The sequence below is a fragment of the Columba livia genome, chromosome 29, assembly GCF_036013475.1.
Source record: "Columba livia isolate bColLiv1 breed racing homer chromosome 29, bColLiv1.pat.W.v2, whole genome shotgun sequence".
Lineage (NCBI taxonomy): Eukaryota > Metazoa > Chordata > Aves > Columbiformes > Columbidae > Columba > Columba livia.
Window position 1 is genome coordinate 185,866 of NC_088630.1, and position 18,921 is coordinate 204,786.

At 71.0% G+C, this 18,921-nt stretch overlaps 3 protein-coding genes across 5 annotated transcripts; 2 read left to right on the plus strand and 1 right to left on the minus strand.

The window, feature by feature from the left end:
• Positions 1-366: 366 nt before the first annotated feature.
• On the plus strand, positions 367-6,806 carry OS9 (OS9 endoplasmic reticulum lectin). Its single transcript, XM_065043338.1, is given in 16 exon segments — positions 367-1,026; positions 1,874-2,047; positions 2,129-2,192; positions 2,275-2,351; positions 2,422-2,520; positions 2,596-2,797; positions 4,083-4,211; positions 4,301-4,401; positions 4,514-4,541; positions 4,771-4,859; positions 4,956-5,207; positions 5,314-5,485; positions 5,543-5,608; positions 5,693-5,802; positions 6,378-6,452; positions 6,454-6,806. Coding segments are annotated over 16 exon segments (1,863 nt in total). The 5' UTR covers positions 367-858; the 3' UTR covers positions 6,511-6,806.
• A 442-nt stretch (positions 6,807-7,248) lies between these two features.
• ITGB7 (integrin subunit beta 7) lies at positions 7,249-14,747 on the plus strand. Of its 3 annotated transcripts, XR_010468441.1 has the most exons (16): positions 7,249-7,389; positions 7,462-7,535; positions 8,267-8,463; positions 8,772-8,942; positions 9,123-9,364; positions 10,127-10,285; positions 10,652-10,747; positions 10,972-11,061; positions 11,140-11,280; positions 11,726-11,912; positions 12,191-12,330; positions 12,851-13,072; positions 13,497-13,728; positions 14,105-14,232; positions 14,335-14,477; positions 14,519-14,747. XR_010468441.1 is itself a non-coding variant. In XM_065043411.1 (15 exons), exons 1-15 carry the CDS (start codon positions 7,291-7,293, stop codon positions 14,395-14,397), a joined length of 2,241 nt encoding a protein of 746 aa, XP_064899483.1. In that variant the 5' UTR covers positions 7,249-7,290; the 3' UTR covers positions 14,398-14,747. The 3 variants fall into 3 exon arrangements, 2 of the variants coding, with proteins under 2 accessions (XP_064899483.1, XP_064899484.1); XM_065043411.1 differs by having other exon boundaries at positions 14,335-14,747; XM_065043412.1 differs by lacking the exon at positions 11,726-11,912 and having other exon boundaries at positions 11,140-11,215; positions 12,254-12,330; positions 14,335-14,747.
• Positions 14,748-14,832: 85 nt separating this feature from the next.
• ZNF740 (zinc finger protein 740) lies at positions 14,833-18,908 on the minus strand. The gene is given in 8 exon segments (XM_065043417.1): positions 14,833-16,374; positions 16,443-16,469; positions 16,471-16,562; positions 16,632-16,755; positions 16,965-17,054; positions 17,337-17,462; positions 17,832-17,981; positions 18,749-18,908. Coding segments are annotated over 7 exon segments (567 nt in total). The 5' UTR covers positions 17,850-17,981; positions 18,749-18,908; the 3' UTR covers positions 14,833-16,284.
• Positions 18,909-18,921: the final 13 nt, after the last annotated feature.

Genomic DNA, 18,921 nt, shown 5'->3' on the forward strand with positions numbered 1-18,921 from the left:
GCGGACGGGGGGGGCTGGGGAGTTCGGGGGGGGGAGATGGAGGGAGGTTGGGGGGATTTGGGGGGAGACTGGGGGGGTCGGAGGTGCTGGGGGTCACTTGGGGGGTTGGGGGAGCTTGGGGGGGAGAGGGGATGCTGGGGGGTGGCTGGGGGGATGCTAGTGGGGGGGGCACGGCTGAGGGGGGGAAAGGCTGAGGGGTCCTCAGTGCGGGGGGAGATTGGGGGCACTTGGGGGCTCCGGGGGGAGATGTGGGGACGCGGGAGGAGACGCACCGGGGGGTACTGAGGTACATGGGGGGACGTGGGGAGGTGCTGGGGGGCTCAGGGAGATATTGGGGGTCCCACTGGGACCCACGCCCAGGGTGGGGTCTCGGGGTGGACACACACACACACCCCACGCGGGTCCGCGGTTGGGGCTCCCACGGAGGGGGGGGCTCACCCTGGAACGGAGCCAGACCCCCCCCCTCCCGGCTTCGGTAATCACGTGATTTCGCCCCCCCCGGAATGCTCTGCCTCCCTCCACCAATCAGGCGGCCGGGATCGCCTGCATCCCTCTCGGCCAATGAGGAGACGCCGCCCCTGCGCCTTTAAGAGCCTGGCGTTGCGTCATCGGGAGCGGCTGCGCCCCGCCTCCCCATTGGCCGCCGCGTGAGCTGACTCAGCCCAATCGCCTCACACTCTGGCGCGGCCGCCGCCCGCCCACCGCGGCCTCAAGCCCAGGCGCGTAATCTCCCGGCTTCAACCAATACAAGGCGAGAGGAGCCTGACGGGCAGTACGACCTCCCAATCACCATGCGGGCCGCCTGCGGGCGGGGCGGGAGCGAGGAGGCGGCGGGCGGAAGCGGCGGCGGGAGGGAAGATGGCGGCGCGGCGGGGCCCGGGCCCGGGCCCGGTGCTGCTGGCGGTGCTGGCGGTGCTGGGCCCGGGGCGGCCGCTGCGCGGGGCCCGGGCCGCCCTCAACCTGCAGGAGCTCAGCGAGCTCAAGTACGGGCTGGAGATCCTGGCCGAGCCCGTGCTGGCCGGGCAGGTGCGTGGCGGCGGGGACGGGCACCGGGCGCTACCGGGGACGCCGGTCCCGCCCGAGACCGGGGCACCGAGACCGGGGCCGTGTCAGGGTCGGGGACACCGGTCCGGGGATCGGGGCCATCGTCCCGGGGGCCCTACCGGGGCCGGGGACAGCGACCCGGGATCGAACCGGGGCTTGTGGGGGCCGTCCCGGGGCCGGGGCAGCGTACCTGGCCGCGGTCCTGCGGGAGCTCTGGGGCTGCGCCGGGGCGGGGGTCGGTGTCTCGGTGACCTCCCTCTCGCAGCCGGTCCCGGGGGTCCCCGCGGTGGCAGTGACCCCCCAGCCCCTGGCGGGGGCGGCAGAGGGTGGGGCCGCTCGCCCGCTCCCTGGATGAGGCAGCGGGGTCGGTGCCAGCGGCGGCTGCCGCGCGTCCCTGTCACCACCGCCGCCGCTGAGCCGCGGGGGGGGGGCACCCCGGGGCCCCGGCAGCTGCGGGGGGACAGCAGTGACACGTCTGTGTCGCCCCCTCTCCTGGGGCCAAATGCCAGCCCGTCGCGGCAAGAGCGGGGTGACGGCACGGGGGGGCCGTGTCCCCCCCCAGACCGGCCCCGTGTCCCCCCCCGAACCGGCCCCGTGTCCCCCCCCAGACCGGCCCCGTGTCCCCCCCCCAGACCGGCCCCGTGTCCCCCCCCAGACCGGCCCCGTGTCCCCCCCGCCAAACCGGCCCCGTGTCCCCCCCTCCAAACCGGCCCCGTGTCCCCCCCTCCAAACCGGCCCCGTGTCCCCCCCCGAACCGGCCCCGTGTCCCCCCCCAAACCGGCCCCGTGTCCCCCCAAGCCGACCCGCGCCGCTGTCCCCGCTGTCCCAGCGCCAGGCGGAGGACGTGGTGACCGTGGCCTCCAAGTTCAAGCAGCGCTACGAGTGTCGCCTCCCGCCCGCGGCCGTCCGCCCGCCCGCCCCCGAGGACGACGCTGCGCTCTACAACGGCTCCGGCGTGGCCGAGCTGCTGCGCCCCATGGCAGCCGCCCCCTGTCTGCTCAAGGTGCGGGGGGCCGGGGGGTCGCCCCGAGCGCTCCCGCCTCACCCGACACGCTTTCATTTTTCCCGTTTTCCCCGTTTTCAGACCAAGGATTGGTGGACGTACGAGTTTTGCTACGGGAAGCACATCCAGCAGTATCACGTTGAAGGTGCGGGCGGGGACGGTGACATCTGACATGGGGGGGGGCGGGTTGTCCCCAGGGTTGTCCCCACCCTGGTGCCTCTCCGCAGAGTCGGAGATCAAAGGTGACGTCCTGTTCCTCGGCTACTACCACTCGGCGTTCGACTGGAACGACGAGACGGCCAAGGTTGGGCTGCGGGACGCCGGGGGTCCCGGGGGCGTCCCTGTCCCCTGGTCACTGTCCCCGCTGTCCCCAGGCCACCAAGCAGCACCAGCTGAAGCGCTACCACAGCCAGAGCTACGTCAACGGCTCCCGCTGCGACCTCACCGGCCGCGCCAGAGAGGCCGAAGTCCGCGTGAGTGCGACCCCCCGCGGCGTCCCCGGTGTCCCCGCCGCGGCGACACCTCACGCCCGGTGTCCCCCGGCCCAGTTCCTGTGCGAGGAGGGCGCCGGCGACTACATCGCGCGGGTGGACGAGCCGCAGTCCTGCTCCTACGTGCTGACCGTGCACACCACGCGCATCTGCCACCACCCGTTCCTGCGGCCGCCGGCGCGCGCCGCGCCCCAGCCCATCCGCTGCCAGCCCGCGCTCAGCCCCGCGCAGTACGTGCAGTACGTGCGCGCCCAAGTCTGTGAGTGCCGGGGCCGCGCCGGAGCCGGGAGCGGGGAGCGGGCAGACCCTGGGCACGGGGCTGGGCCCAGGTCGGGGGCAGCTTAACCTTGTGGGACTGGCTTAAGATACCAGGGCCAGCTTAATTATGCTGGAGCCAGCTTAACCTTGTGGGAATGGCTTAAGATACCAGGGCCAGCTTAATTATGCTGGAGCCAGCTTAACCTTGTGGGAATGGCTTAAGATACCAGGGCCAGCTTAATTATGCTGGAGCCAGCTTAACCTTGTGGGAATGGCTTAAGATACCAGGGCCAGCTTAATTATGCTGGAGCCAGCTTAACCTTGTGGGAATGGCTTAAGATACCAGGGCCAGCTTAATTATACTGGAGCCAGCTTAACGTTGTGGCTTAAGATACCAGGGCCGGCTTAATTATGCTGGGGCCAGCTTAATATTCTGGGGCCAGTTCAATATTCTGGGACTGGCTTAAGATATCAGGGCCAGCTTAATTATGCTGGGGCCAGCTTAATATTCTGGGGCCAGTTTAATATTCTGGGACTGGCTTAAGATATCAGGGCCAGTTTAATTATACTGGGGCCAGCTTAATGTTGTGGGGCTGGCTTAAAATACCAGGGCCAGCTTAAGATATCAGGGCCAGCTTAATTATACTGGGGCCAGCTTAATATTCTGGGGCCAGTTCAATATTCTGGGACTGGCTTAAGATATCAGGGCCAGCTTAATTATACTGGGGCCAGTTTAATTATACTGAGGCCAGCTTAATATTCTGGGGCCAGTTTAATATTCTGGGACTGGCTTAAGATATCAGGGCCAGCTTAATTATACTGCGGCCAGTTTAATTATACTGAGGCCAGCTTAATATTCTGGGGGCAGTTTAATATTCTGGGACTGGCTTAAGATATCAGGGCCAGTTTAATTATACTGGGACCAGCTTAATATTCTGGCGCTAACGTAATGTTCTGGAGCCGGTTGACTATTCTGGGTCCAGTTTAATATTCCAAGGACAGCTTAATATGCCGGGCCCAGCTTAGTAATGTCTTGACAGTTTAATATTCTGGGGACAGTTTAATCTACTGAGCCCCGTTTAAGGTACTGGGGCTGTCTTAATATTCTGGGCCCAGCTTAAGATACCGGGGCCAGTTTAATATCGTTATCAGTGATCAGCGGGAATCGATAGTTACAAACCCCCCCCAGAAGGGGCTGGAGAAGCTTTGGGGAGCGGCTGAGGGAGCTGGGGGTGTCGGGGACCTGGTACGGGGGTGTCACCTGCGTCCCCTCCCCGTCCCCAAAGCCGACACCAAGCGGAAGGTGGAGGAGATCTCGGAGGAGCTCAAGACCTTGGACACCAGGTTGTGGAGTGAGAGGGACGCCCAGGCCCCCCCGCAGCCCCCCGAGGGGACACCAGCGGCCCGCGGGGACGGTACGGCCCCGTGTCACCTCCTTGTCACCCTCCTGGTGACACCACAGCCCCCGTGCCCCCCTCACCCTGTCCCCTCCGTCCCCTGCCAGCCGCGCCGGGGGACGAGCCCGAGCCCGACAAGGACGCGGCTCTTTGGGAGCGGGTGAGCGAGGTGACCGGCACGGCCACCAGCCAGGGGGACAGCGCCCAGGTGAGTCCCCGCGTCCCCGGGGACGGCCCTGGGACATCCGCGAGGCCACCGGCGAGGTGGTGACATTCCAGGAGCAGTTTCGGGCTCCGTCACCTTGTCCCTGTCCCCGTAGGTGGAGGAACCGTCCCCAAAGGTGGCTGGTGAGTCCCCGTGGGCGGTGGCCGGTGCTGGCCAGTCTGTCCCCCCCTGCGCCTTGCTGGCCCCATCCATTGTCCCTTGTTGCTGTCCCCATCCGTTGTCCCTTGTCCCTTGTCCCTTGTCCCCATCCTTTGTCCCTTGTCCCCATCCTTCATCCCTTGTCGCTGTCCCCATCCGTCGTCCCTTGTCCCTTGTCCCCATCCGTCGTCCCTTGTCGCTGTCCCCCTGCAGATCCGCAGAAGAAAATCCACTTCAAGGTGATCCGCAGCCCTGGGGACCTGCTGCAGTTCATCGAGGAGCTGAAGGAGAGCACGCGGAAGGTGGGGACGCCCCGGGGGGGACAGGCCCCCCGGGCACCTTCTCCCGGCCCGTTTCCCGTTGTCACCGCGGGACGGTGACAGGAGCCGCCCCTCCAGGCCAAGGAGCAGGCGAGCGAGGAGGAGGAGGCGGCAGCGAAGGTTCCCGCGCCCCCCCCGCGTCCTGAGGACCCCCCAGTGCCGGGAGAAGCCGAGAAGGAGGAAGAGGAGGATGAGGAGGACGACGGGGACCTTCTGGGTGGCTTCGAGAAGGACCTGGAGGCCATTGTCCTGCCCCGCGAGCAGATGGCGCAGCTCAAGGAGGAGGTGAAGACGGAGATGGAGAAGGAGTTCGACAACATCATCAGCGAGGTGTGTGTCACCGCCCTGGGACCCCCGGCCAGGATGGGACCCCTGGCTGAGCTGGGACCCCCTGGCCAGGATGGGGACCCCCCAACCCTTCTTGTGCCCCCCAAAGGTGGAGGACGAGCTGGAGACCGAGGGGCTGAAGGGGGAGTTTGACCGTAACCAGGCGTCCAAGTCTTTGGCCTCCACCCTCAACCGCCTGATGGACAAGCTGGACGGGGGGGGGGCGCGCGGGGGGGGGACAGGGAGGAAGAGGAGGGGGCTGGGAGGAAGGCTGAGGGGCGGCTGAGGGTGAGGGTCAGCAGGATCGGGCGCTGGGACCCCCCCCAAACGGGACCCCCCCCCGCCGGAGAACGTGGAGAGCGAAGTGCGGGAGCTGCTGGCCAAGGAGGGGCTGCGGGCCGAAGGTACCGGGGGCATTCTGGGGTGCGGGGGACAGGCTTTGGGGTCCCTGTCGCCCCCCGTGACCCCGTGTGTGCCCCCGCCCCCAGGGAAGATCGAGATCAAGATCGTGACGGCGGGGGGGGGCGACGAGGACGAGGCGCAGTGGCTGTCGGAGGAGGACACCAGGAACCTGAAGGACATTTTCTTCAACATCCTGGTGGGGACATGGGGGGGACACTGGGGGCGCGGGGGGGGGGTCTGGGGCACAGTGAGGGACAGGAGGGGACACTGGGGGGCGGGGGGGGGGGGTCTGGGGCACAGTGAGGGACAGGAGGGGACACTGGGGGGCGGGGGGGGGGGTCTGGGGCACAGTGAGGGACAGGAGGGGACACTGGGGCGCGGGGGCAGCCCGGGTGCTGCAGCTGTGCCAGGGGTGGGTGTCCCCAGGCAGGGACTGTCCCCACCATGACCTGTGTGTGCCCATCGTGACCCCTGTGTCCCCCATGACCCCCGTGACCCCCAGGACCGTGTCCCTCGTGACCCTGTCCCCCGTGACCCCCGTGTCCCCCCTGTCCCCCCTGTTCCCCGTGACCCTGTCCCCTGTGTCCCCCGTGACCCCCGTGACCCCCGTGACCGTGTCCCCCATGACCCTGTCCCCCATGACCCCCGTGTCTCCTGTGACCCCCGTGTCCCCCATGACTTGTGTCACCCATGACTTGTGTCCCCTGTGACCCTGTCCCCCATGACCCCCGTGACCCCCGTGTCCCCGTGACCGCGTCCCCGTGTCCCCAGCTGCAGGGCACGGAGGAGGCGCAGAAGGAGCGGCGGCGGCAGCAGGCCCTGGAGGACAATTACCGCTTCGTCTGGGGGGGGGGCCCGCGACGAGCCGCCCCCCCCGGGGGACTCCGAGGACCCCGATTTCTGACGCCCCCTCCCTGCTCCCCCTGTGCTGCTGGGGGCTCCAGACCCCGCAAGGGTTTGGTGCCCCCCCGGGGGAACTTAACTTGGACTGTTCTTTTGGGGGTGGGATGAGCTGGGGGGTGCGATGTCGGGGATGATGTTGCGGGTGAGTGTCGTGGGGGGGGTCCCATTGTTGTCACTGGAGCCATTTGCCCCCCCTCCCCGCGGGGGGGTCTCTCTCATAATAAGATGTAACGAGGTTGTTCGACCTCTGCCACTGTCCCCCCCCCCTTTTTATCAATAAAGTGACGTCAGCCCCGGCCTGAGTCTGGGGTGAAGTTGGGGGGAACTGGGGGGGATTGGGGAGCACTGGGGTGAACCGGGGGGCACTGGGGTGAACCGGGGGGCACTGGGGTGAATTTGGGGAGCACTGGGGTGAACCGGGGGGCACTGGGGTGAACCGGGGGGCACTGGGGTGAATTTGGGGGGAACTGGGGTGAACTGGGGGGCACTGGGGTGAACCGGGGGGCACTGGGGTGAATTTGGGGGGAACTGGGGTGAACTGGGGGGCACTGGGGTGAATTTGGGGGGCACTGGGGTGAATTTGGGGGGAACTGGGGGGGATTGGGGAGCACTGGGGTGAACCGGGGGGCACTGGGGGGCACTGGGGTGAACCGGGGGGCACTGGGGGGAACTGGGGAGCCCTGCGGTGAACTGGGGAGCCGTGGGGAGGTGCCGGGAGCTCGGGGATGACGCCGGTTCCGCGCGCCCCGTGTCCCCACCTTGTCCCCCCCGCCCGGGCAGGATGTGGCGCCGCCCCCTGCAGACGGGACCATGGGGCGGCCGGGGGGGCTCCTGCTGCTGCTGCCGCTGCTGCTGGCGGCCCCGGGGGGGGCCGGGACAGGTGAGCTGGGGGGGAGGTCACCCGGGGGGGTCCCTTTGTCCCTGCCCCCCCTGATCCCCCGGGTGTCCCCAGGGTCCTGCGAGCCCCAGGCGACCTGCGAGGCGTGTGTGCGATCGCACCCGCGATGCGCCTGGTGCGAGGACCCGGTGAGTGGGGGCCCCCCGCCCCCCCCGACCCCTCCACCCCGACCCCCCCCACGGCCCCCCACTCTGACCCACCTCCTCGACTCCCCCCGACCCTTCCCGGGCCCCCCAGAGCTCTCGGGGTTCAGCTCGGGGGTTCCCCTCCCTGTCGGGGGGATCGTGGTGTCCCTGGGGGTCGCGGTGTGGAATTGGGGTCCACGCCTTGGGGGGGGCATGAGGGGGGGGGGGGCAGTGGGCTACCGGGAGGTCCCCATGTCCCTGGGGGTGTCCTGAGATTGGGGGGGTGTTGTTCCCAAGTCCCTGCGGTCCCCCAGCGGGTGGCCACGTGCCGTGGGGGCCCCCCCGGTGTCCCGTGGGGTCTCTGTGTCCTGTGGGGTCCCCGTGGGGTCCCCGTGCGGCTGGTGCAGTTGGGGTGCAGCATGGGGGGGACTGGTGTCCCTTGGGGGGTGACACAGGGTGGCGGTGTGCTGGGGGGGCACAGTGTCCCATGGCGGTCCCCGTTGTCCCCGGGTGTCCCACGTGCTGCGGGGGGGTCCCCGCTGTCCCCCCGTGGGCCCCGCTGGTGCCGCCCTTGCGTGACCCTCCCTGCCGCTGCGGTTTGTCACCAGGAAGCAGCAAAACCTCGGTGACAAACAGCCGGGGGGGTGTGGCCCCCCCGCAGCCCCGGCACCCGCCCGGTTCCCACGGGGGGGTGCGGGGGGTGGGGTGCAGGGACTGACCCCCGTGTCCCGCAGGAGTTCCCGCGGGGGGGGGCGGGCAGACGCCCCCCGCTGCGCCCCCCGGGAGGCCCTGGAGCGCGCCGGGTGCCCCCCCGGCGCCGTGGTGCAGCCCCGGGGCAGCGTGCGGGTGCTGCGGGACCGGGCGCCGGGGGGGGGCCCGGGGGGGCCCACCCAGCTCAGCCCCCAGAGCGTGCGTGTGCAGCTGCGGCCCGGTGAGGGGGGATGGGAGAGAAGGGGGACGGGGGGAGGGGGGGGGGAGCGAGGATGGGGAGAGGGAGGATGGATGGACGGACGGATGGACGGACGGGTGGACGGATGTGGAGATGGATGGGGATGGAGGGAGGAGGAACGAGTGGGGAGGTGGAGAAGGACGGGGGGGTGATGGAGAAGGACGGGGTGGGGGGGGGATGGAGAAGGACGGTGCCGGGCCCGGGGAGCGGGAGGCGGCTCCGGTGTGGGGAGACGGTGCCGACAGCTGCTGGGGGGGGGAAGGTCCCCCTGACCCCCCACCCCGGCCCAGGGGAGGAGCGCAGCTTCCCGGTGCGGTTCCGGCGGGCGGCGGCGCCCCCCGTGGATCTCTACTACCTGCTGGACCTGTCCTACTCCATGCGGGACGACCTGGGGACGCTGCGGCGCCTGGCGAGGGACATCCTGGGGACGCTGCGCAACGCCACCCCCGCCGCCCGCATCGGTGGGGACACGCGCGGTCCCCTCCCGGGGGGCGGATTTTGGGGTGCTGGGACCCTGCGCCAGCTGAGCAGTGACACCCTGGCCACCCTGCGCCATGTCACATCCTTGGCGACACACGCGGTCCCCTCCCGGGGGGTGGATTTTGGGGTGCTCCCCCCCCAACCGCCGTGTCCCCCGGCAGGTTTCGGGTCGTTCGTGGACAAGCCGGTGCTGCCGTACGTGAGCACGGCGCCCGCCAAGCTGCGCAGCCCCTGCCCGGGCCGGGGGGAGCCCTGCGACCCCCCCCGCGCCTTCCGCCACCTCCTCCCGCTCACCGGGGACCCCGAGCTGTTCGCCCAGCGCGTGGCGCGCCAGCGCGTGTCCGGGAACCTGGACGCGGCCGAGGGCGGCTTCGACGCCATCGTGCAGGTGGCCCAGTGCCAGGTGGGGCCGCGGGGAACACGGGGGACACGGGGGACACGGGGCGGGTGGGCCCGGAGGGCGAGCGTGCAAACGGGTCTGTGCAAGAGTGCACGCAGGGGAGACCGCGGGCAAGAGCGCGGGCAAGTGTGCGTGCGTGTGAGTGCAAGTGTGCGTGCAAGCAAACGTGTGTGCGTGTGTGTGTGTGTGTGTGTGTGAGTGCAAGTGTGCATGCAAGCAAGGTGTGTGCGTGCAATCCAGAGCATGTACAAGTGTGTGTGTGTGTGTGTGTGCGCGCGCAGGTTTGCACGTGCACGAGTGTGCGGGTGTGCATGCATGTACATGGCAAAAGCCCAGACTGGCACAGTCACACGCACTGCTTCTGCACACCCCCCTGTTCCCGTGTCCCCCCCCACCACGTCCCCGTGTCCCCCCCGTCCCTGTGTCCCCCCCATCCCCATGTTCCCCCGTTCCCATGTCCCCCCGTTTCCGTGTCCCCCTGTCCCCCCCTGTCCCCCCGTGTCCCCGTGTCCCTGTGTCCCCCTGTCCCATGTCTCCCCGTGTCCCCATGTTTCCCCCTGTCCCCTTGTCCCCCCGTCCCCATGTCCCTCCCATCCCCATGTCCCCCCCATCCCCATGTCCCCATGTCCCCGTGTCCTCCCGTGTCCCCGTGTCCCCCCCATCCCCGTGTCCCTGTGTCCCCCTGTCCCATGTCTCCCCGTGTCCCCATGTCTCCCCCTGCCCCGTGTCCCCCCATTCCCGTGTCCCCGTGTCCCCGTGTCCCAGGAGCGCATCGGCTGGCGCGCGGCCGCCCGCCTGCTGCTGTTCGCGTCGGACGACACGTTCCACGCGGCGGGGGACGGCAAGCTGGGCGGCATCGTCAACCCCTGCGACGGCCGCTGCCACCTGGACCACAGCGGCGTCTACGCCAGCAGCCACCTCTATGTGCGGCGGGGGGGCGGGGGGACGGGGGGGGAGTTCGGGGGGGGGAGTTCTGGGTGGGGGGATTTCTGGGGTGTGGATTTGGGAGGGGATTTCTGGGGGGGAGATATCGGTGGGGGGGAGTTCTGGGGGGGAGGATTTCTGGGCGGGGGGATTTCGGGGGGGGGGCGATTTCGGGGCGGGGGATTTCTGGGGGGGCGGTTCTGGTGGGGTTTTATGGGGGGGATTTCCGGGGGAGGGATTTCTGGGGAGGGGTTCTGGGGGGATTTCGGGGGAGGGATTTCTGGGGGGGAGGTTCTGGGGGGGATTTCTGGGGGGGGTTCTGGGGGGGATTTCCGGGGGGTCCCAGCACCCACCCCCGTTGGGCAGGATTACCCCTCGGTGGGACACGTGGCCCAGGTGCTCTCGGCCGCCAACATCCAGCCCATCTTCGCCGTGACCGGGCCCAACGTCCCCATCTACCAGGTGGGGGGTCCCTGGGGTGCGGGGGGGTCCCTGGGCGGTCCCTGGGGGGTGCGGGGGGTCCCTGGGGGATCCCTGGGCGGCGCCGGGAGGGTCCCTGAGGGGGGTCCCCGGGGGTGGGGCGGGGTCCCTGGGGGGTGCGGGGCGGTCTCTGGGGGGTGCGGGGGGTCCCTGGGGATGCGGGGGGTCCCTGGGGGGTCCCCGGCCCCCCTGACCGCGCCCCCCAGGAGCTGAGCCGCCTGATCCCGCGGTCCGTGGTGCGGGAGCTGCGGGACGACTCCAGCAACGTGGTGCAGCTCATCGCCGACGCCTACAGCGTAACGTGGGGGGGGGGGGGGGCGGGCTGGGGGCCCCGCGGGGGGCGGGGGTGCTGACACCCGTGGGTGCCCCCCCAGAGCCTGTTGTCCACGGTGGAGCTGCAGCACTCGCCGCTGCCCCCCGGGATCAGCCTCAGCCTCGAGGCGCATTGCGGGGGCCCCCCCGGCCCCCCCCGGCCCCACGGCGCCTCCTGCACCGGCGTCCGCGTCAACCAGGAGGTGCGGGACATGGGGGGGGACATGGGGGGGTGGGACATCAGGAGGGGCATGGGGGGGGTGGGGACATGGCGGGACATACGGGAGTATGGGGAGAGATCGGGGAGAACATGGGGGGGCATGGGGGGCACATTGGGGTGACATAGAGAGAGCATGGGGGACTTTGGGGGTCATGGGGGGTGCATGGAGGGACATAAGGGACATGGGGAGGACATGGCTGTGGGTATGGGGGGACACTGGGGACATAACGGACATTGGGGGGGTCATGATGGGGGGACATGGGCATGGGGGGTCATGGCAGGGACATTGGGGACATAGGAGACGTTGGGGGGCACTTGAGGGGGCGTTATGGGGACATAAGGTGTATGGGAGGACACTGGGGGACATAAGGGACATCGGGGGCTCACGGTGGGGGACGGCGGTGTCCCCACGGCCCGGTGTCCCCCAGGTGACGTTCACGGTGCGGGTGCGCGCGGGCGCGTGCCTGGAGTCCCCGCAGCGCGTGACCCTGCGGGCGCTGGGGGTCCCCGAGGAGCTGGCGCTGGAGCTGGGACGCTGTGCGCGTGTCCGTGCGCCCAGAGCGCGCCCCGCAGCGCGCGGTGCCACGGGGGGGCGCTGCTCTGCGGGCTCTGCAGGTGCGGGGGCGCTCTGGGCTGCGGGGGCTCCGTGCGGTGGAGGGGGTCTGGGGTGGGGGTTCCGTGGGGCAGGTTGGGGGTCCATGGGGTGAGATGGAGGCAATGGGTGGGCTGGGGGTGCAGTTTGGGGGTCTATGGGACACGGGGGGGGGGGGCAGGGGGACACCGGGGGCCGTGGGGCACAGGGCGGGGCTGTGGGGGTCAGCTGGGGACACCGGGGGGCCGAGGGGCACGTGGGGTCTGTGGGGCGGGGGGGTCTGACCGCCGCTGCCCCCCAGGTGTCCGGGGGGGCGCCGGGGCCGCCAGTGCGAGTGCGCGGAGGAGGAGGGACCGGGGGGGCCGGGGGAACTGCCCCCCCAACAGCACCAGCGCCCCCTGCAGCGGCGCCTGCGAGCGCCACCAGGGCTGCCCTGCGGAGGTGGGGACTCGGGGGACACGGGGGGACACGGGGACACGGGGGGAACGGGAGGACACAGGGGGACACGGTGGGGACACAGGGGGGGACCGGGGAGGATGGGGGAGAGGGGGGGAGACACGGCCCTGCCCGTCCTTGGGGTTCCCGTCCTTGCGGGGGGGTTGTCCCCGTGGAATGTCCCCGTGGGTCACATCCCCTGGGGGTCCCGTCCCCACTGCGTGTCCTTGACCGGTGGGTCCTGTCCCCATCGTGTGTCCCTCGGGGGGTCCCTTCCCTATCGGATGTCCCTGTCCCCATGGCCACAGGGCGGTCCTGTCCCCATCACAAGCTCTTGTCTGCATGGGTCCTGTCCCCACGGGGGTCCTGTCCCCACGGGGGTCCTGTCCCCATCCGTGTCCCCGCCGTGTGCCCTCGGGGGGGTCCCTGCCCTATCGGATGTCCCTGTCCCCATGGCCCGGGGGGTCCCGTCCCCGTCCCCATCCGCGGGTCCCCGCGGTGTCCGTGTGACAGCGGCGCGTCCCAGGCCCGGAGCGCGGCGAGTGCGTGTGCGGGACGTGCCGCTGCCGCGCGGGTTCGGCGGCCGCGGCTGCGGGTGTCCCCTGGGCGGGGGGCGCTGCCTGCGGGGGGGGCGCGAGTGCAGCGGCCCACGGAGCTGCGAGTGCGGGACCTGCCGCTGCCACCCCGGCTACGAGGGACCGTTCTGCGCGCGCTGTCCCTCCTGCCACCCGCCCTGCCGGCGCCTGCGGTGAGGGGCGGGGACCGGGTGGGGACCGGGGTGGGATGGAGTGGGGACAGGGGTGCGGTGGGGACAGGGACGGGGTCGGGACAGGGGTGGGATGGAGTGTGGACAGGGACAGGGGTGCAGTGTGGACAGGGTGGGGTGGGTGGGGACGGGGACAGGGGTGCGGTGGGGACAGGGGTGGGGTGGGATGGGGACAGGGGTGGGGTGGGGACAGGGGTGGGGGACGGGGTGGAGGGGGGACGGGTGGGGACAGGGACAGGGGTAGGGAGAGGAGTGGGGTGGGGTGGGGACGGGGGTGGGACCGTTACAGGGGCCAGGGGACACGGCTGTGGAGGGGACAAGGTGGCCAGGGGGTGGATGGCCGAGGGCTGGGGCGCAGGGACCGTGAGGGGTGGCCGAGGTGACGGACCCTGCGCGGGGTCCCCAGGGACTGCGCCGACTGCGGCGCCTTCGGGCGGGGGCCGCTGCGGGGGAACTGCAGCCGGGCCTGCCCCCGCGTCACCGCGCGGGGGGTCCCCGCGCCCCCCCGGGCTCCCGGGGCTGGTGCCGCCAGGAGACGCCGGACGGGCGCGTCCTCCTCTTCCTCATCGAGGGGGGGCCCCGGGGGGACGAGTGGGACGAGGAGCGGGAGGTGACGCTGCTGGTCTGGGCTGAGCAGGGTGAGTGGGGGGGACACTCGTGTGCCCCCCAGGGATGAAATGTCCCCAGGGAGCCCCTGCCGGGGGGGCCGTGCACCCCAAGAGACCCTGGGCGGGGGGTCCTATGTCCCCATGGGTGGCCGGGGAGGGGGTCTCGGGTCCCCAAAACCCGGTGGGTGGGGTGTCCTTGCACCCATGGGTCCCCATGAGTGGCCGTGCAGGGGGGGGTCTCGGGATTCCATGGGTCCCTGTGGGGGGATCCTCAGTCCCCGTGGGTGGCTGGGGGTCCGTGTCCCCGTGGGTGGCTGGGGGGATGTCCCCGGTCCCTGTGGGTGGCTGGGGGTCCCGTGTCCCCACGGGGGATTCCTGGTGGTCCCCAGCCCCGCTCTCTCCGCAGGGGCCGCGGTGTTGCCGGCGCTGGTGGCCGCGCTGGTGGCCGCGCCGGTGGCGCTGGGGATGGTGGCGCTGGCGCTGGCGCGGGCGGCGCTGGAGCTGCGGGGCCGGCGCGAGACCCGGCGGGAGCAGGTGACCGTCCCGAGACCCCGGGCAGGGACCCCCAAACAGGGCTGGGACCCCCAAACAGGGCTGGGACCCCCGGCCGGGCTGTGACCCCCGTGTCCCCCGCAGAACAACCTGCTCTTCAGAAGTGCCACCAGCACCACAGCCAACCCTGGGTACCGGCCCGACTGAGGGGACACTGGGACACCTGGTCCCGGCTCAGCCCAGTGGGTTCCAGTTCAGCTGCAGCTGGTCCCAGTTCAGCCCCAGCGGGTCCCAGTTTGGCTCCGGTTGTCCCAGTTCAGCCCCAGTTGGTCCCAGTTCGGCCCCGGTTGGTTCCAGTTCAGCCCAGTTGGTCCCAGCCCAGCCTCACCTGGTTCCGGTTCAGCCCCAGCTGGTCCAGTTCAGCCCCGGTTGGTCCCAGTTCAGCCCCAGTTGGTCCCAGTTCGGCCCCGGTTGGTCCCAGTTCGGCCCAGTTGGTCCCAGTTCACCCCACCCCCCGTTCTTGTGCTGAAAAGCCCCATAAAAGGAGCCGTGTCCCAGCGTGTGACAGCGTCACCTCCCCGCGCGGGGGTCGCGGGGGGGCAGCCCCGCCCCGCCCCCCCAGTGAAGCAGCGGAGCCCCAGGTAGAAAAACCCCGACGAGTTTTATTTAAATAAACCCGAGAGGCCGCGGGGGGGCGGGAAACCCACACCGGGACAGCCCCGCCCCCCGGCCCCGCCCCCGAACCACGCCCCGGCCCCGCCCTCCCGGGCCCCGCCCTCCGCTGGCCACACCCCGACCCCGCCCACCGAGGCCGCGCCCCGGCCCCACTCCCCTCCCCTATAGCAAAATAAGTGTATTAAACCCCAAAAGCAACCGAAATAGCCCAAAAAATGAAGCTGGGGGGAGGGGGTGTCCCCCGCGCCACCCCGCCCGGGGCCTGGGGGTCCCTGTGTCCCCTCCCTGGTTTGGGGGGCCCGAATGCAGCTGCTGCACTTTTGTGGGTGCAGATGGTGTAACCCCCCTCCCCTCGTTTTTGGCCACCCCCCCGGGCTTTTGTGTCCCCCCCTAAAACCCGTCCTGGCCCCCCCGCATCCCAGAGGGACGAGTTCGGTGGGGGGGGCTCAGAGCTGAAGCTCTTCTCACAGCATCAAACCCACATTTTCGGAGGGGGGGGGGGGGGGGGGTCCCCAAAACACGGGAGATGTCACAACCCCCCCAGCGTCACCCCCCCGGAGCTCCTGGCGGCGGCACCAAGAGAAACGAGGCCCCCAAGTGACGAGCCGGGGGGCCCTTTGCCCCCCCGCGTGGGAACAGTCTGTGCTTTGGGGGGCCCAGGACTGTGTGTGACCCCCCAGGAGGGGCTGAGGCTCCAGAGCTGCTTGAGCCGTTTCCCCCCAATATCGCGGTTTTCCAGCAAAACGCGCGTTTCTGGGTGGCGCTCGCCCCCCGACACGTCACATCCCCCCCCCAGAACCGGGGGGGCAGCGAGCGGGGGCACCGGCCCCAGAACACACAGAAGAGTAAAACAACCCCCCCAAGCCGTGAAGCGCCTGCGGGGGAGGGGAGGCGCCTTGCGGGGGGGGGGGGCGAGGCACCTGGGGGGGTGGGGGAGGCGCCTGGGGGGGGCGGGGGAGGCGCCTGGGGGGGGGCGGGGGAGGTGCCGCTGCCCCCCCAACGCTGCTGTTTCCTAATTTCTCTACTTTTTTCCTCAAAAATCAGGCGGGGGGGGGGGAGCAGAAACAGTTCCTCCCGGTGCCCCCCCCAGAGCCGAGCGCCCGCACGGAGCCGTCGGGGCTGCCAATGTCCCGTGTGCGCTCAGCTTTAGGCCCGGCTTAGCTCTGCTTCAAGCCCAGCTTAGGGCTTTAAGCCTTTCCTGAGAGCAGGGTGTGGGAGGGGGGGGTCAATAAAACGCCCGGGGGGGCGGGGATCAGTTTGCTGCAGCTCCGGGCAGGGGGGCAGATGTTCCAGCTCCGGGTTATTTACAGCGCCGCCGGCCGTGCGCCCGGGTCGCAGCCCAGGAGAGGGGGACGAGGAAGAGGAAGGACGGGGGGGGGACACAAACCCCCCCGGAGCCGCTGGGGGGTCCCGGGGCTCCTAGAGCAGCAGCTGCGCGTCGGGGCTCTTGGTCTGGCAGCCCTGGCACATGCGCTTGTGCCGCAGCAGCCGGTCTGTCCTGGAGAAGCTCTGCGGGGGGGCGCGCGGTCAGGAGGGGGTCCGGGGGGGCGCCCCCCCGCGGCCCCCCCGGGCGGTACCTGCAGGCAGCGCTCGCACTGGTACGGGCTTCTCGCCGCTGTGCACGCGTTTGTGCCGCTCCAGGTGGTACTTCTGGATGAAGCGCATGTCGCACACGTTGCACTCGAAGGGCTTTTCACCTGGGGGGGTGCAGATAATTAATACCGGGGGGGGGTTGATTAGCGCTCGTTAGGGGAAACGGGCGGTACCGGTGTGGATGAGGATGTGGCGCTTGAGGTGGTAGCTGCTGCGGAAGGCGCCGCAGCAATGGTCGCACACGAAGTTTTTGGGGCTCCCCAGCTGGAACGAGCCGTTCTGTTTGATCACCACCACCTGGGGGGGGAATCAGTGAGCCCCCCGGCGGCGATGGGGGCGCAAAAACGCGGCCCCCCCATCCCCAGAACCCCCCCACCTGTGTCCCAAACGCTCCTTGGCGGGGGAGTGGAGGGTCCCTTGGTGCTGGGACAGAGTGGGGGGGCAGTGGGGACGGTGACCCCCCCACCCCGTGTCCCCCCCCGGGCGTTGGGCCCCCCCCCACCTGCCTTTTTAATGGCTTTCTTGGGCTGCGGCGCCTCGGGGGGGTCGTCGTCCTTGCGGGCGCCGCGGGGCTTGTCGGGGTCCTGGCGCAGGCTCTGGGGGCACAAGGGGCGTCGGGGGGGGTGAAATTATTGGGGGGGGGAAGAAGGGGGAAGTTAACGGAAGGGGGAACGGGAAGGAAAAGGGAAAAGGTGCAGGAGAGCAGCCGAAAACCAGCGGGAAACGCCGAGTGAAGGGAGGAATCCAAACCCAGGGTGCAAGCCCCCAAGTAAACGGAGCAGAACCGGGGAAGGGGGGAGGAGCGCCCGCCCCCCCACCCCCGCGGCCCCCATCCCCCGTCCCGGCCCCCTCCCCGGCGCGGGGTGCCCCCCCCGTACCAGCAGCTCGGGGCCCCCCCGGTCCCGCGCGTCCCCTTTGGCTCCGGCCTTGGGCATCATCTTCTTGCTGGCGGGGGTGGGCACCAGGCAGACCCCCGAGAGCCCCTCGCAGGCCAGCAGGCTCGCCTGGGGGGGACACAGCGCTCCAGCCCCCCCCGCCCCCACAGCGGGGGGCAGGGGGGCCCCGACCCGCCCCCCTCCCCAAACCCCCCTGGCCTACGGGAGAGTCCTGGGGCGGGGGGCGAATGTACTGTTCCCCACCCCCGCGCCCCCCACCCCGGGCTGTGGCGCTGGGGGTGCGGGGGGGGGGTGGGGCTCATTACCTGAGCCATCTTGGGGCTGTCTGTCTGTCTGTCCTCGACAGGGGGTTTGGACAAGGGGGCGGTTGGGGGCTGGTTTGGTTATGGAGGGCGGGGTGCGCGGTTCCCGGGGGGGTCGGTTAATCCCGGGGCCCGCGCCTGGCCGCGGATTTTATTTGCCGGGTTCATCCAGTACCCGCCACTTGGCCGCCATCTCCGGTCCGGCGCACCCGGCGCGGGGGCGGGGGGGGCGCAGCAGGTGCCTGGGACGCTGCTCAGAGGGTGGGGGGACATCCCGCGCCCCCCCCGGCCCCCCCCGGGGACAAACGCTGCTGCTGCTCTTCGCCTGCGGGGACGGGGGCGTTATGGGGGGTCCCTGTTCCACCTGAGCCCCCGCACGCCCCGGACTGTCCCCGCTGAGCCCCCCGGGACAACGCGGGGGGGGCGGATCGGGGGGGGTCCCTGTCCCAGCTGAGCCCCCCGGGACAGCGCGGGGGGGGGGCGGATCGGGGGGGTCCCTGCCCCAGCTGAGCCCCCGGGACAACGCGGGGGGGCGGATCGGGGGGGGTCCCTGTCCCCGCTGAGCCCCGGGGACAACGCGGGGGGGGCGGATCGGGGGGGTCCCTGTCCCAGCTGAGCCCCCGGGGACAATGGGGGGTGGAGGCACAGGGGGCGGGGCTGGGGGGGCACAGTTTGGGGGCAGGGGGCCCAATTTTGGGGGGGTTGATGGGACTGGGGGTTCGGGGGGGCGGGGGGGGCACTGGGGGTGTCCCGGGGCGGTGACAACGGGGGGGGAACGAACTGTGATCCGGGGGGGGGACAAAGTGTCGGGGCGGGGGGGGCAGAGCGGGGGGGTCACGGCGGGGACACGGAGGCCCCTCCCGGTGTGTGTGGGGGTCACCGCGCCTTGCGCGCCGCGCTCTGCCCCCCCCCCCCCCTTCCCCGGTTCCCCCCTCCCGGTGTGGGCGGGGCCGGGCGGCGGCGCGCGCGGCCGGGCCCGGTGAGGCGCGCGGGCCCGGTGAGGCGCGCGGCCCCGCCAGGCCCGGCCCCGCCCGCTCCGCGGCCCCGCCCACACCGGGAGGGGCCGCCCCGCGCGCCCCGCGCGCCCCGTACCTGCCGCGGCCCCTCCGCGCGCCGCTCCGCGCGCCGCTCCGCGCCGCCCGCGGGGACAAACGGCGCCGCCGCCCCCCCTTCCTCGGCCGCCGCCGCCGACCCGGAACCGGAAATACCCGCCCCCCCACGCCCGCCACGGCCAGCACTTCCGGCGGGGGGAGGGCAGGCTGTGT

What these genes read in the sequence shown, in the direction of transcription:
- ITGB7 (XM_065043411.1), top strand. Translation starts at nt 7,291, where the DNA reads ATGTGGCGCCGCCCCCTGCAGACGGGACCATGGGGCGGCCGGGGGGGC. An exon ending in CCAACGTCCCCATCTACCAG is followed by an intron (nt 10,748 to 10,971) that starts GTGGGGGGTCCC and finishes CGCGCCCCCCAG; the next exon opens with GAGCTGAGCCGCCTGATCCC. An exon ending in GCTGGTCTGGGCTGAGCAGG is followed by an intron (nt 13,729 to 14,104) that starts GTGAGTGGGGGG and finishes CTCTCTCCGCAG; the next exon opens with GGGCCGCGGTGTTGCCGGCG.